Below are 16,653 nucleotides of genomic sequence, written 5' to 3'. Positions count from 1 at the left end.
AACAATGGAACATTGGGCAAATCTGGAGGTTACTGTGGGAGGAGAAGCTATTGACGCGGAGATGTGCTGGTTGCAGTGGGACATACAGGAGTGGAACCATGAGGGCAGTCCCAACAGTTGTGGAGGAGAAGCAGTGGGAGAGGATGGAGTGGTTGACTATGTTGAACTTTGCAGTCACAGAGGATGTCATGGGTGATTTTGACTAGGAAAGTCTTGATGCTGTGAGCAGGGCAGAAACTGGAGATTGAACTGGTTGTTGGGAATGAGGCAGTGGGGCTGGTGCTCCTGGGATAACCAGCAATGTAGGCCGTGATAGGTGAGGCAGAGAGAAGTCGTGAACTCATTGATCAGCAGCTTGAGTCTGAAGTGGCAGGGGGAGATGAGATCCAAGGGGGAAAAGAATAGTGTCAGGAGGTGGCTAAAGTGGAGAAAATTACTTGGACCAGTAACAGAGAACTAATCATAGTGAGGTTCGTAAAGTAGGGTCTTGGTAGGGGAGGTAACCGATCCAGAGGCCAAAAAATCCAGGTCTGTTTAATGGGTAAATTGAATTTATAATCATTGTCCTAGTTCACAAATCCTGGCAGTCTATCTCTGTAACCTTTTACCCCTCTCCTGCTGTAAAAATGCATGCATTATTGTGCTCAGCGATTGGAACCGTTTGTAATTCAAAGTTGTCTGGTGGCCAGAAGTAGTGGTTTAATGTTGGCGGTGCAGGAAGAGGAAGCAATGATCCAGCAGTGGTTCAGGTTCCTGCAGCACCTTGATACTTTGTCTGCTCAATCAGCTTCAGCATTCTGGAGTTTGTGATAAACCTCTTTATTCCTGCAAGGTTTGGGGTCAGATACTGATCTTGGTGACACCAAAAGTGTCAGCCCACTGGTACCTACTCTGTTATATGTTGAGAACAAGAGCATGCTCGGCAGACTTACCTGCTGTCCTGGTGAATTGGCTTGCTTATGTTTGTGTGACAAGTTGGGAAAGAAGTGAACCACTACATAATGCTGACATGGCATGTGGGAGCAGGCCAAGCACCAAGGTGCAGTTGAACGAATGCCTATGTGAGCAGTGGCAGTGCAGAAACCATATCTTTTGAGTACAGTGCCTGTAAATTGCTGTGAGGTAGGGGTGCAGCAGCCAACAGCTGCAAGCAAAGTCAAAGTTACCATCTGAAGGATACAGAGCAACCAGAATGATGGAGGGATTGGATTTTGAGGATCAATTATGTAAATTAGGCATGTTCAAAGTCCTGGTGTAGCTGGGAATTGGGAGCGGAGATAGGAATAAACTTAAGCTCAGCTCAGTAATACATGTTTGGAGGCAGATGGGCTATAGGCAGGGATGGCTGCAGAGGAGTTCAATTGCCATCATAGGTGCTTGGACAACCCTCGATGCATAATTAAAAATCTTCCAACATTAAGTATAAACCAGATTAATTTTGTACAAAGATTCTCCTCTATATATGTTCTAGTATTTAAAAGATTTAAATTATTTTTAAATCTAGTTTCCAAAAGATTTTAACTAAGTCAGTATTTTTTGTGGTTTATTCACAAAACACACTTCAAATAAGTAAAAATGAAATATAATTGAGGTTGCTAATAAACAATTACAGCAGAACTTTTTGTATAAAAATAAAATTAATGTACATACTGCCATTTCATGTACTTTGGCTCATAAATCATTTTGCAGAGTCATTTGGACTACGTAACAAAGCACTACGGAAAATTGAAGAACTAAAAGCCAAAATGGAATCTATTTGTGTTGGTGTACCAGATGAATTCCTCTGTCCAATATCCAGGGAGATGATGACTGATCCAGTGATTGCTTCAGGTATTTAGATTACATTTATTCATCAACAACTGTCATTGTGAAAGTTAGACTACACTACTTTACTAAATTAGATTGAGTAATCTCATTTCAGTAGTTTAACAGTGGTAATAGACAAAGGGTAAAGCATAGCGTTCATTTGGGATATCATACTCCTGCCTGCTCCCTTAGCATATTAAAAGCTGTTGAGTTTTGGTGCTCTAGTGCTGTGCACTAATTTGTTACACATGATGGGTTCTCAGTTTCAGGGAGCTATACTGAGCCCAGCTATTCTTCCACAAAGGGAAAAGTGGGGTCACACTTGTGTCTAATAGCAATTGGTTTAAGATCTAAAACTGAGTAAAGTTGACCTCTTTTCAGGTGCATTTGGAATACTGTGCAGCTTGCCGACAAAACATTGGAACATAGAAGTTCGAGGGGGTTGCTTTGACACACCCACAGCACTGGTTCAGCTTAAAATCAGTTGTTACCACCTTCAGACATAAGGAGTAGGCCAATCGGCCCCTCGAGCCTGCTCCACCATTCAATAAGATCATGGCTGATCTGATCCTAACCTCAAATCTTCTATCACTCTCCATCCCACCCGAACCCATGTGATCTCCCGGGAGAGGCAAAAAACCAGATGGCCAATTTGGGAGAAAAAATCTGGGAAATTCCTCTCAGACCCATCTAAGCGATCGAAACTCGTCCAGGAGATCACTGTCCCTATATTTTCTACAGTACTTACCTTCTGTAAAGGCGATCTCCACCCCAGCCAGGAACAGGAATAAAACCATCTCCTGAAATCTAACACCGAAATAGAACACAAGAAGTAGGAGCAGAACCAGGCTACACGGCCCCTGGGCCCGCTCCACTACCCACAGGGCCATGACCATTCCGAACCTAGACTCATGTCCAATTTCCTGCCCGCTCCCCGTAACCCTTAATTCCCTTTACTTCTAGGAAACTATCTATTGCTGTTTTAAATTTATTTAATGATGTAGCTTCCACAGCTTTCTGGGGCAGCAAATTCCACAAACATACCACCCTCAGTGAAGAAGTTTCTCCTCATCTCAGTATTGAAAGAGCAGCCCCTTATTCTAAGATTATGCCCCCTAGTTCTAGTTTCACCCATCATTGGGAACATCCTCACCGCATCCACCCGATCAAGCCCCTTCACAATCTTATATGTTTCAATAAGATCGCCTCTCATTCTTCTGAACTCCAATGAGTAGAGTCCCAATCTACTCAACCTCTCCTCATATGTCCATCCCCTCATCCCCGGGATTAACCGAGTGTCCTGTTACTGTCTCCTTAATACTGGACTCTAACATTTTACCAACCACAGATGTTAGGCTAACAAGTCTATAGTTTCCAGCCTTCTGTCTACTACCCTTTTTAAATAAGAGTGTTACATTAGCAGTTTTCCAATCCGCCGGGACCTTTGCTGAGTCCAGGGAGTTTTGGAAAATTATTACCAATGCATCCACAATCCCTACCGCCACTTCCCTCAAGACCCTAGGATGTAAGCCATCAGGTCCAGGCGATTTATCCGGCTCGAGTCCCATTATTTTACCAAGTACCACTTCTAGTGATTTTAATCGTATTTAGCGCCTCTCCCCCTAGAGCCCCCTGTTTGTCCAGTGTTGGGATATTCTTAGTGTCCTCTACCGTAAAGACTGATACAAAATATTTGTTCAGCGTTTTTGCCATCTCCATGTTTCTCACCATTAATTTCCCGGTCTCATCCTCTAAGGGACCAACATTTACTTTAGCCACCCTTTTTCTTTTTATATAACTATAGAAACGTTTGCTATCTTTTTATATTTTTTGCTAATTTACTTTCATAATATCTTCCCTTTCTTAATCAATCGTTTAGTTATTTTTTGCTGTCTTTTAAAGACTTCCCAATCTTCTATCCTCCCACTAGATTTGGCTACCTTATATGCCCTTGTTTTTAGTCAGATACTATCCTTAATTACTTTACTTAGCCACGGATGGCTATCTTTTCTTTTACACCCTTTTTTCCTCAGTGGAATATGTAATTTTTGGAAGTTGTAAAATAACTCCTTAAGTGTACACCACTGATCATGTAGTCTTACACTTTAATCTATTTTCCCAGTCCACTCTAATCAATTCCGCTCTCATACCGTCATAGTCTCCTTTATTCAAGCTCAGCACGCTTGTTTGAGATCCAACCTTCTCACCCTCTACTTGAATATGGAATTCAACCATGTTATGGTCACTCATTCCAAGGGGATCCTTTACCAGGACATTTTTAATTAATCTTGTCTCATTACACAATGTTGGGATTGGAGGGCCTAGGTACAGAATATAATCCCCCCTGAGGCACAATGGATCATGTGTTGCTGAAGAGAATATCCACTGTTGAATAGTGTTCATGTAGAACTATGAGAGTAAATAGGTCAAGTAGAGCCCAGTGGTTGGTCAGTCTGTGACATGAGGTGCCTCTTGTTCCATAATGTGTGTTTTTGCATGCAACTGATACTTCCAAAACATCTTTTCATGTGATAGATGGCTATTCGTATGAGAGAGAAGCCATTGAGAGCTGGATTAATACCAAAAAGCGTACAAGTCCTATGACAAATATGCCTTTGGAATCATCCTTAATAACATCCAACAGAACACTTAAAATGGCTATTGATCGGTGGATACATACCCAACAAGTACTAGAAATGCCAGCAAACCAAGGCTTCAATTAAAATAACGGAAATCGTTGGTAATGCTGTTTTCTTGACTATCACTACTGTATCAATTAGTGAGAAATGGAAGCAAAATCCAACCTGTAAAAACATGCTAAGAGTTTAATTTATTTCTAACTGATGTGATTTAAATGCTAGCATACAAGAAATGGACTGATATTACTGGTGCAATGTCACAATTTAATAAAAAAGGGCTCATACATCTCGTCATGTATTATTAAATTGGACACTTTTTACAAAATTTGCTGTGTGCATTGTTTATTTTGAGACCGGAGTAAGTCGCAGGTACGAAAGCATACCACCTCGGCAGCAGCTGCATGCATTCCATGGGGATCTCAATAGGGAATAAATATCCTGCATGTTGACTGCAGTTGGAAAATTTGTCCACGCAATTCGCATTTATATAGCACCTTTAACAGAAAACCATCCCAAGGTACAAATGACAGGAACAGCATGCTGTCTGTGTAGCTAGAGCTGAGGAAGGAGTCCCCACAGCCCAGACCTTATATGCCAGAATGAATTCAGTCTCCATGGATGAGTAGCTAACAAGCAAGGGCTACCTAATTTATTTAACGGTTAGGAGTCCTCTATCTACAGTTAAATAGAAATAAAATCACAACCCAAAAATTAGAATATACTTTCGTATTTTATTTTTTTGCATTAATGTGCCATATATATTCCAGGAAAAAGTTAGTCAGAACAACATTTTAACTGGTGCTTTCTGCTGAGAACTATACATTACAGTATGTTTGACAATACTTTTCTGGAAATGTTTTATTTTCCTCTATTTGGCAATACAGTATGTTATAAGAAATACATAAACATTATTGGAAGTTCATAGTGAAATATAACCAACATTGCTGCAGTTTAGGAGCACTGGCAATGAAAATTTATGCATGCATTTTAAAGAAATAGTTACAGGAGCTGTGCAAAAATAACTAGGGTAAAAAGGTCTGTTTTTACAAATATTTAAGCAGAAGCAAACTCAAATAAATAGTTAGTATTGGAAAATTGATAACTAAACCATTATATTTATACAGTTAAAAAATTTACACAAACTACATTTGATTAAAATGAGTTTTAATTTGATTAATATGTGCAACATAATCCTGGATTACAGATGAGTACTTCATTAAAAGTTTTTAAACATAAACCTTTTTGCAACCAAGCTTGAATTTGAATTTCATAAAATCTTAATGGCTGATCTTTAAACAACCACATTGCATCTGCTTTTTATGACCACTCCCTTTTTGCTGATGATACATGATGATCTGTTTCTTAACTAAAAACATTTAAATTACAACAAAAGCACTTCAAGGCATTTTATAATTTGTACTTTAATAAAGTGCGGTTATTCATCGTGTTAAATGCCATATTAAAATACTCAGTGCAATAGCCAGCTGGGTTAAAGCTTACCTTTTTATAATCAGCATGCAATGCTGTACTGTAGCAGAGTCAAATTTTACACTGATAAGCACCACACTGACAATTACAGTACCAGTGGCTACAGATTCCACTATTAGATTACAACATACATGAAAAAGGAATGATGTTCAAATGTTTGTTACTAACTGCTTACTGGTTGAGTATCGGTCAAGTGGGTACTTTACACATTAGATTCTATAAAAGATCGCTTTGGCTTGACAGAAGTAATATTACTTGAATGTGCATCTCTAGGTACATGAGATTGTGGTTTAGAAATATTCTCTTGACAAGAACGTGGAACAGTCATAGGTGAATTGGGGTCTTGAAAGTTCATGGCTGTCTGGCCGGTCTTGGAATGCATTCCATTGTGAAGAATTCCAGCAGAGCCCTGAGTTGGAAGTTTTATATGATCATGATGGGCACTAACAGGTTTGGCAAACTCTGCTTCACAGTGAATATTTTGACCACCACCACCTGAAGTAGGATTTGCAACTAATCCATCTGTTGACTGATCATGCCAGGTTCGAATCTGTTGACTGCTGGGCTGATGGGATCTTACTGTTTTATCTATTATCCCCATAAATGGGGTAGTCCTTGGTCTGCATTCAGCCCCACTCAAGTTTTGGTTGGACTTTTCCATCTTGTATTCCAGGCTGTTTTTGATGTGAGCATCTGATGTTTGCCCACTGTCAGAGACACTACTGTTTGAGGCTAGACTGCTTGTAGAGCCAGAAATGTTCATGATGGGTTGATGTATAGGTACAGAAACAACACCTGTTACTGATCCATGCTGATTTACATCGGAAGACTTCACTTGAACCCCTTGAGCTACATTTTCTGATAAATCCATAGTCAGCTGGGACTGTACAAGTGGCCTTTCTGCTGGTACAGTCATATTTTTAACAGCCTCAGCTGCAGTGAGTTCACTGTGCTGCAGCTGCACCGACGGAGCAGAAGCCACTCTTTCTGAATGTGTTCCACTATTGACTGCAGGTTCTATTTGTTGTATATTTCTATTGCTTGGCAAAGAAATGGGAGGAAACTGAGTTTGTGGTGGAGTTTTACTGCTGTAACTTGCAGCTCTTCCTCCAGCTTGTAATAAATTCATATGCTGGTTTGTTTTTACAATTTGAGCTTGTTTGGGAGGTTGCATAACTAGTCCTTGCTGTGTGAGTGGTTCTCGAAGATATTTGTGTGTAGATTTATTCTGAGGAGAAACAGGTCTTAGCTTCTGCTGAGATCCTGCATCATCTTGATTTCCCTTTTTAAATAGAACTGAGCTTGGAGAATGCTGAGGCCCTGACGAGATGGATTGAATTTCAATAGGTGGTCCAGCACCAGGCTCATCGACTCCTTCAATGCCAAACGATGAACTCTCAAGGTGTTGGCCCAGCAATTCCTCTTCATTATCAGAGTCATTGTTTTGCTGCAGTTGCTGATATTGCTGCTTCTGTTGTTGTGCTCGATGCAGCTGTTTATACTCATCTTCTATCCGAGCCAGTAGCCTCTTTATTTCTCGGTTGTTAGGGCAAAGCTTAGCAGCCTCTTGTAGATCTGCAAGAGCTGCAGAAAATTGCCTGTGAAAAGAAAATAATATTCCACTAATATTGTTCCCAATCTAACTTTCTAAGTAGACATGGACCATTTTCCCCACTTCACGTAATAAAGTCGTCAGGCAGAAAGAACACAACATAAGACCAGCAGTTTGTTAAAAAAAATTAATACAGGAAACTTTGTGCTATCCGGAGGTTGAATGTCCGGCAACTTCGATCTAACGGCAGAAATCAGCAGCCATTTTGGTTAGGTTTTTTTTCTTCTCCTAGCATTCTTTTCACAGGCAGGCTCTGGAAAGCGTCTTTGTAGCTTAGCAACAGCTTCAGAGATGCTTCCAAGCTACTGGGCCGAGTGTTTACAAGCTGTTGCTGAGCAACAGTGTTTGTGGTCAGATACGGCAGGCTCTAGAAAGCGTCTCTGTATCTTAGCAACAGCTTCAGAGACGCTTCCAAGCCACGGGCCGAGTGCTGACAAGCTGTTGCTAAGCAACAATCTTTGTCAGATACGGAGATGAAAAGCTCCTAGCCGATAACATTAACGCTGGTCTATCCGGAAGTTTTGAGGCAACGGCAGTAGCTCGGTCCCGTGGGTGCCGGATAGCACAAAGTTTCCTGTAACTAGAAATAAACTTAAGCTAAATGTAGCCCACTCAAAACAATTAAAGACTTTTTTGGGAGGCGTGGATGGAACTTCTCACCTGCTACTCCTTTTAGCCCTTCCTCTGGCATAGTAAGCTTCATATGATTTTGGCTTTAATTCCAATGCCTTAGAAGCAAATTCCTCTGCCATTCCAAAGTCCTGTGAGCAAGCAAAAGAAAAACATTGGGATACCCGTTCTGGTTTTTTAATATGCAATCTTATTCTTCATACAATCATGGTCAAATAGCATGTCACAGAAAATCCTCTTGTCTGTATAAATATTACACTAAGGGAGGGATCAGACCAGGGGGAAATACAAGGCAGTCTAAGATGGGTTTGGAGTGCATATGCCTAAATACACGTAGCGTGGTAAATAAGATTGGTGAGCTGCAGGGACAATTAGCCACATGGAACTATGATTATAGTGGCAATAACAGACCTAGTTCAAAGAAGGGGAGAATCGGGAACTTAATATTGCTGGCTACAAGGTATTCAGGAAAGATAGGGAAGTAAAAAAGGAGGGTGGGGTTGGCAGTAATCATCAAAGAAACTATTCTAGCACTGAAAAGGGATAAAGTAGACTGGGGAATGGGGTTGAAGGATAGGGGGTCACAGTAGGAGACAAGGATCAGGAGTCAGGGAGAGAAGAGTTAGGGCTCCGGCAAGGGCGGGAGATAGAGGGCAGGGTGAGCGAGGGGAACAGCATTTCCTGCAGAGCCGAGAATGTGCTTGATGTCAGGGCTATTAGATTGAGACCCTTCGCCACAAGTGAGGTCGAGACTAAAACATTCAGTCTCTTCCAGTCGTTATAATCTTTTCTTTGATAGGCATACATGGCAGGTTGGAAAATAGTGAGAAGCTGGAAAAATTAACATTAAAATCTCATGAAAAGTAAATGTGCTAAATGAAAAACATAAAATATTAAAATACTAGTTGGGATAACTAGGTAAATATGCTTTTTGAACTTGGAAATCTGACATTTCTTAGAAAAGTGAGAGCCCTGAAACCTCTGAACTACTACATGTGTAAAGAGGATTTGTAACAGAAAAAGAACTAATTACTGACTATGCTTATAACCTAATGATTGAAATATTTATGTCTGAATTAATGGGAACACTGAACTGAGTTTCAGTTGTTAATGTTCTTAAGCAGAAGGCACAAATTTAGTTTAGAAGCCCTGCTAAAAAGTGTTACTTTTACTTTAACATTTCATAATACTGTACTAATTTTCTGCAACCACAAAAATATTTCTAAGCATTTTACAAACTTCAAAAACAGCTGAGGATGTAAAAGTGTTTAACTTCTGTATTAGGCTTCAAATCAGAATCCCTTTTAGAGTATAGGGTATAGAGTGACTGCCTTTGGGGGTTGAAATATACTAAAAAGGGTTGGTGTGATGGAAGGACGACATCAAATATACTTCTGGCTAGCTTGCATGGGAGCTGCTATAGAGGGCTCCTATGAACTGTCAAAACATCGAGGTGCGTAGATCTTGATAAAAGTACATTAAAGGGATCTCAGTTTCCTTTGGGAGCTATGAATATGGTTTTAAAAATAATTGTGGGGGGAGGGCAGGAGGACTCCCACAAAGCTAAAACTAAGCAGGTGTTTTGATATGACCAGGTAAGTTTAATTTAAAGAGGTAGAACGTAAAAGAGATCGCAGACCTGGAAGTATAGCACAGGCAAAAAGCAAATTTACTGACAAATCAAGGTCTAAGAGGAACAGTGGAGGAAAGTTAAATTAAATGGGGAGTACCTGTGATAAATACAAGTTAAAAGGGGACCATCTACGTTCAAAAAGGAAGAGTGAGGGAAAATCACAAAAGGAGTATCAGAGAAAAATACCAAAGGACACCGTGAAGTCAAAGCAAAAGGTGACAAATGAGAGAAGCAAGTTCTAAAGGGGAAGAGAGACATGAAGACCTATGGAGGATGTTTACGAACAGAAAAGCCAGGTTTAACAGAAATGTGATAACTGTCTACAGATAAATAAGCTAAAAGCTTTAGAGAGGAAGGTACAGGAACTTACAGACAAAAGTTGAGGATATTTTTGAGGGCAAGTGGTAAATGAGACAACAGGTCTGTGAAATGGCCAACTAAACACCAGACCGTGAGAGTGAACCATCAGTTGGGGTCCAGCAGAACCAAGAACAGGGTTGCCATGAAATAGAGGCAAGGACTAAGGGAAGCCAAGGTAAACATAGAAGATAGGAGCAGGCCATTCGGCCCCTCGAGCCTGTTCTGCCATTCAATGAGATCATGGCTGATCATCCAAATTCAGTACCCTGTCCCTGCTTTCTCCCCATATCCCTTGATCCCTTTAGCCTTGAGAAATATATCTAACTCCTTCTTGAATATATTTAATAAATTGGCCTCAACTGCCTTCTGTGGTAGAGAATTCCACAGGTTCACCACTCTCTGGGTGAAGAAATTCCTCCTCATCTCTGTCCTAAATGGCTTATTAAAAGGAGTATAAAATGACCATTGCTAGTGCGAGCAAGCACTGAGTGCGAGGTCAGCAGAGAGTGCTGTGAGTTTGGGTAAGTGTGAGAGTTCTTTAATTGTTATTTCTCTTTAAATCATTCTTGATAAGATTACTTAAGCAGTTTAAGTAAAGGGGAAAAGTTAAGTATTTGGGATTCTGTTGGTTTAAGAAGAGTAAAACAAGGTTACACTGCAGTAGGAGTAAATTGGCACAGCAGGCAGTGAAAACCAGTTTTCTAACCAATCAGCGGGGGTGACTCATTTGGCTGTAAACAAACAAACAGTATAAAAAGACCATTGCTAGTGCGAGCAACCACTGAGTGCGAGGTCAGCAGAGAGTGCTGTGAGTTTGGGTAAGTGGGGTGTTAGGTGCTCTTTTCAAACTTTAACTCTGTGGGTTGCAGTTAATAAGGCCTTTCTGGTGCAGAGTGACTGTTGGTGAACCATTTAACTGGTGTAATTAGAGGGATTGATTTAATTTAAATCCACTAAATTAAAGGGGATACTAGCATCTATAATCGGGCAGAGGGTGTCCATAACTAACAATAAAAAACTTAATTAATTACATAGAATGGAGCAGGTGATGTGTTACTGTTGCGAGATGTGGGAGCCGGTGAACCCCATTGAGGCTCACGGTGATTACGTTTGTGACAAGTGTCTGCTGCTACAGGAACTCCAGCTCCATGTTGATGAGCTGGAGTCTGAGCTTCAGACACTGCGACACATCAGAGAGGGGGAGAAGTTCCTGGACTCTGTGTTTCAGGAGATGGTCACACCTATGAAGTTAATTAATTCAGATGTAGCCCATGGTCAGGGACAGGACGGTGTGACTACGAGTGAGGCAGGTACGGGGATCCAGGAGGTAGTGTTGGAGGAGCCGCAGCCCTTGCTCTTGTCCAACAGGTTCGAGGTTCTTACTCCCTGTGGGGACAGGAGCAGGGACTGCAGGGAGGATGAGCAACCTGGCCACAGCACCGGGGGGCCATTCAAGAGGGGGGAGTAAATAGAAATGTTGTAGTGGTAGGGGATAGTATTATTAGGGGGATAGATAGAGTTCTCTGCAGCCGAGAGCGAGAGTCCCGTAGGCTGTGTTGCCTACCCGGTGCCAGGGTTAAGGACATCTCCTCTGGGCTGGAAAGAAACTTGCAGTGGGAGGGGGTGGATCCAGTTGTCGTGGTCCATGTTGGTACAAATGACATAGATAGGACTAGGAAGCCGGTTCTGTTAAAGGAGTATAAGCAGCTAGGGGTCAAATTAAAAGACAGAACCTCAAGGGTAATAATCTCTGGATTATTACCTGAGCCACGAGCGAATTTGGCTAGGACAAATAAAATTAGAGAGGTAAATACGTGGCTCAAAGACTGGTGTGGGAGAAATGGGTTTTGCTTCCTGGGACACTGGCACCAGTACTGGGGCAGGAGGGAGCTGTTCCGTTGGGACGGGCTTCACTTGGCCAGTGCTGGGACTAGAGTCCTGGCGGATCATATAACTAGGGCTGTAGAGAGGGCTTTAAACTAACTAGTGGGGGGGAGGTTCCTAGAGAGCAAATAATAAAAATGACAACAGAGAAGGTCATAGACTTAGGTAGCAGTGGGGAAATTAAAAACCAGAGCGTGTCAGGAAGGGGCAGAAGGTATGGAGTAAAAGGTAAAGTAATAAAAAGGGCAAAAGCAGGAACTAAGTGTCACAAAACATATTTGAAAGTTCTCTATCTGAATGCACGTAGCATTCGTAACAAAATAGACGAGTTAATGGCACAAATAACTACATATGGGTATGATCTTGTGGCCATTACAGAAACATGGCTGCAGGGTGACAATGCCTGGGAATTAAACATACCAGGTTATTTAACGATCAGGAAGGACAGGCAGGAAGGAAGGGGAGGTGGGGTGGCTATGTTAATAAAGGAAGGAATCACTAATACAGAGAAATGATATTGGGTCAAAAGATCAGGATAATGAAACAGTTTGGGTGGAGATAAGGAATAATAAGGGGAAAAAAACACTAGTGGGCGTAGTCTATAGGCCTCCGAACAGTTGCAACTCTGTTGGACGGAGTATCAATCAGGAAATAGTTGAGGCTTGTAATAAGGGAACATCTATAATTATGGCGGATTTTAACTATCATATTAATTGGACAAATCAAATTGGGCAGGGCTGCCTTGAGGATGAGTTCATTGAGTGTATTAGGGATGGGTTTCTTGAGCAGTATGTAACTGAACCGACCAGGGGGCAAGCAACCTTAGATCTGGTCCTGTGTAACGAGACAGGATTAATTAAAAATGTCCTAGTAAAGGATCCCCTTGGAATGAGTGACCATAACATGGTTGAATTCCATATTCAATTAGAGGGTGAGAAGGTTGGATCTCAAACAAGTGTGCTAAGCTTGAATAAAGGAGACTATGAAGGTATGAGAGCGGAATTGAGTAGAGTGGATTGGGAAAATAGATTAAAGGGTAAGACGATACATGATAAGTGGTGTACATTTAAGGAGTTATTTTACAACTTCCAAAAAATATATATTCCACTAAGAAAAGGATGTAAAAGAAAAGACAGCCATCCGTGGCTAAGTAAAGAAATTAAGGATAGTATTCGACTAAAAACATGGGCATATAAGGTAGCCAAATCTAGTGGGAGGATAGAGGGTTGGGAAAACTTTAAAAGACAGCAAAAAATAACAAAAAGATTGATTAAGAAAGGGAAGATAGATTATGAAAGTAAATTAGCAAAAAATATAAAAACAGATAGTAAGAGTTTTTATAGTTATATAAAAAGAAAAAGAGTGGCTAAAGTAAATGTTGGTCCCTTAGAAGATGAGACTGGGAAATTAATGGTGGGAAATATGGAGATGGCAAAAACACAATGAATATTTTGTATCAGTCTTTACAGTAGAGGACACTAAGAATATCCCAACACTGGACAAACAGGGGGCTAAGGGGGGGGAGGAGCTAAACACGATCAAAATCACTAAGGAAGTGGTACTCGGTAAAATAATGGGACTGAAGGCGGATAAATCACCTGGACCGGGTGGCTTACATCCTAGGGTCTTGAGGGAAGTGGCGGTTGGGATTGTGGATGCATTGATAATAATTTTCCAAAACTCCTTGGACTTGGCAAAGGTCCCGGCAGACTGGAAAACTGCTAATGTAACACCCTTATTTAAAAAGGGCAGTAGACAGAAGGCTGGAAACTATAGACCGGTTAGCCTAACATCTGTGGTAGGTAAAATTTTGGAGTCCATTATTAAGGAAACAGTAACAGGACATTTGGATAATCATAATTTAATAGGACAAAGTCAGCATGGTTTTATGAAGGGGAAGTCACGTTTGACAAATTTGCTGGAGTTCTTTGAGGAAGTAACATATAGGGTGGATAAAGGGGAACCAGTGGACGTAGTGTATTTAGACTTCCAAAAGGCATTTGACAAGGTGCCACACAAAAGATTATTGCTTAAGATAAAAAATCACGGGATTGGGGGTAATATTCTGGCATGGATAGAGGATTGGCTATCTAACAGAAGGCAGAGAGTTGGGATAAATGGTTCATTCTTGGACTGGCAATCAGTAACTAGTGGTGTTCCGCAGGGGTCGGTGCTGGGTCCCCAACTCTTTACAATCTATATTAACGATTTGGAGGAGGGGACCGAGTGTAACATATCAAAGTTTGCAGATGATACTAAGATGGGGGGGGAAAGTAGTGAGTGAGGAGGACATAAAAAACATGCAAGGGGACATAGACAGGCTAAGTAAGTGGGCAAAGATTTGGCAGATGGAATACAATACTGGAAAGTGTGAGGTTATGCACTTTGGCAGGAAAAATCGTAGAGCAAGTTATTATCTTAATGGCAAGAAACTGGAAAGTACTGAAGTACAAAGGGATCTGGGGGTCCTGGTGCACGAAACTCAAAAGGTTAGTATACAGGTGCAGCAAGTGATTAAGAAGGCCAATGGAATGTTGGCTTTCATTGCTAGGGGGATAGAATATAACAATAGGGAGGTATTGCTTCAGTTGTACAAGGTATTGGTGAGACCGCACCTGGAATACTGCATACAGTTTTGGTGTCCATACTTAAGCAAGGACATACTTGCTCTCGAGTCAGTACAAAGAAGGTTCACTCGGTTAATCCCGGGGATGAGGGGATGGACATATGAGGAGAGGTTGAGTAGATTGGGACTCTACTCATTGGAGTTCAGAAGAATGAGAGGCGATCTTATTGAAACATATAAGATTGTGAAGGGGTTGGATCGGGTGGATGCGGGGAGGATGTTCCCGATGATGGGTGAAACTAGAACTAGGGGGCATAGTCTTAGAATAAGGAGCTGCTGTTTCAAAACTGAGATGAGGAACTACTTCACTCAGAGGGTGGTAGGTCCATGGAATATGCTGCCCCAAAAAGCTGTAGAAGCTACATCATTATATAAATTTAAAACAGAAATAGACAGTTTCCTAGAAGGGAATTAAGGGTTACGGGGAGCGGGCAGGAATTTGGACATGAGTCTAGGTTCGGATCGGTCATGGCCCTATGGGTAGCGGAGCGGGCCCAGGGGCCGTGTAGCCTGATCCTGCTCCTATTTCGTGTGTCTAATTCTGTTAGATTCAGGAGATGGTTCTGTGATAGTGGATTGGCAGTTAGGATCAGATCAGCCATGATCTTATTGAATGGTGGAGCAGGCTCGAGGGGCCGATTGGCCTACTCCTGCTCCTATTTCTTATGTTCTTACCCTTTATCCTTAGACTGTGACCCCTGGTTCTGGACTCCCCCGCCATCGGGAACATCCTTCCTGCATCTAGTCTATCTAGTCCTGTTAGAATTTTATAAGTTTCAATGAGATCCCCTCTCAATCTTCTAAACTCTAGCGAATATAAGCCTAATCGACTCAATCTCTCCATACGTCATTCCTGCCATCCCAGGTATCGGTCTGGTGAATCTTCGCTGCACTCCCATGGCAAGAACATCCTTCCTCAGATAAGGTGACCAAAACAGCACACAGTACTCAAGGTGTGGTCTCACCAAGGCCCTGTACAACTGCAGCAAGACATCCTTGCTCCTGTACTCGAATCCTCTCGCTATGAAGGCCAACATACCATTTGCCTTCTTAACTGCCTGCTGCACCTGCATGCTTACCTTAAGTGACTGGTGCACAAGGACACCCAGGTCTTGTTGCACTTCCCCTTTTCCCAATCTACTACCGTTCAGATAATAATCTGTCTTCCTGTTTTTGCCACCGAAGTGGATAACCTCACATTTATCCACATTATACTGCATCTGCCCAATCACCCAACCTGTCCAAATCATACTGAACACCAACATTTGAAAGTTTCTCACCATTTAAAAAATATTCTGATTTTCTATTCCTACCAAAATGAATAACCTAACATTTCCTTACATTATACTCCATCTGCCACCTTACTGCCCACTCACTTAGTCTGTCTATATCCCTTTGCAGACTGTGTTCTCCTCACAGCTTACTGTCCCACCTAGCATTGTATCTGCAGCAAACTTGGATACATTACACTCGATTCCTTCATCTAGGTCATTAATATAGATTGTAAATAGCTGAGGCCCCAACACTGGTCCTTGCGGCACCCCACTAGTTACAGCCTGCCAAACTGAAAAAAATCCGTTTATCCCTACTCTCTGTTTTCTGTCCGTTAACCAATCCTCTATATCCATGCTACTATATTACCCCCAACCCCAAGTAAGATACTTGGTTGTTTTTAATTTATTCATTTTTTCCTTGCTGCCTGGCATGCACACTTGTTATTGAAAATTGTAGTAAAGTACCTCCCTGAATCAAAGCTACTGAATCCTGGGAAAACCTAAAGGATTAACACTGGAATTCTGGAAAAGCCAGGTCTCCAGGAAAGTTGCTAACAGAAGAGCTCACAGACCAAACAGCTCGTAAATTGCTGGTTGACAACTGAATTACAAGCGTCATAAACCAGTAGCATAGCAATCTGAAATTCTAATTGACGAGTCAGCTGGAGGACCCAGCTCTGAAATAAGCAGAGGGACTTTTA

At 41.5% G+C, this 16,653-nt stretch overlaps 2 protein-coding genes across 11 annotated transcripts in view; one reads left to right on the top strand and one right to left on the bottom strand.

Moving 5' to 3' along the window:
* The window catches only part of wdsub1 (WD repeat, sterile alpha motif and U-box domain containing 1), a 66,949-nt gene extending 62,179 nt beyond the window's left edge, over positions 1-4,770 (top strand). For both annotated transcript variants that reach the window (XM_085986355.1, XM_085986356.1), the window contains exons 10-11: positions 1,690-1,830; positions 4,342-4,770. In XM_085986355.1, the coding sequence (XP_085842481.1) occupies positions 1,690-1,830; positions 4,342-4,529 (329 nt within the window). In that variant the 3' untranslated portion in view covers positions 4,530-4,770. The remainder of the gene's footprint in view (positions 1-1,689; positions 1,831-4,341) is intronic.
* Positions 4,771-5,156: 386 nt separating this feature from the next.
* Positions 5,157-16,653, bottom strand: part of tanc1a (tetratricopeptide repeat, ankyrin repeat and coiled-coil containing 1a) — a 242,169-nt gene continuing 230,672 nt past the window's right edge. For all 9 annotated transcript variants that reach the window (XM_085986345.1, XM_085986352.1, XM_085986347.1 and 6 more), the window contains 2 exons: positions 8,206-8,306; positions 5,157-7,531 (listed from right to left, as the gene is read on the bottom strand). In XM_085986345.1, coding sequence (XP_085842471.1) covers positions 6,136-7,531; positions 8,206-8,306 — 1,497 coding nt within the window. In that variant the 3' untranslated portion in view covers positions 5,157-6,135. The remainder of the gene's footprint in view (positions 7,532-8,205; positions 8,307-16,653) is intronic.

Source organism: Somniosus microcephalus, chromosome 4 (assembly GCF_052327205.1).
Source record: "Somniosus microcephalus isolate GS21.2 chromosome 4, FLI_Smic_1.0, whole genome shotgun sequence".
In the NCBI taxonomy this organism is placed as follows: Eukaryota; Metazoa; Chordata; class Chondrichthyes; order Squaliformes; family Somniosidae; genus Somniosus; species Somniosus microcephalus.
Note: the sequence above shows the minus strand (reverse complement) of the source record. Positions and strands in the feature narration are given on the sequence as shown.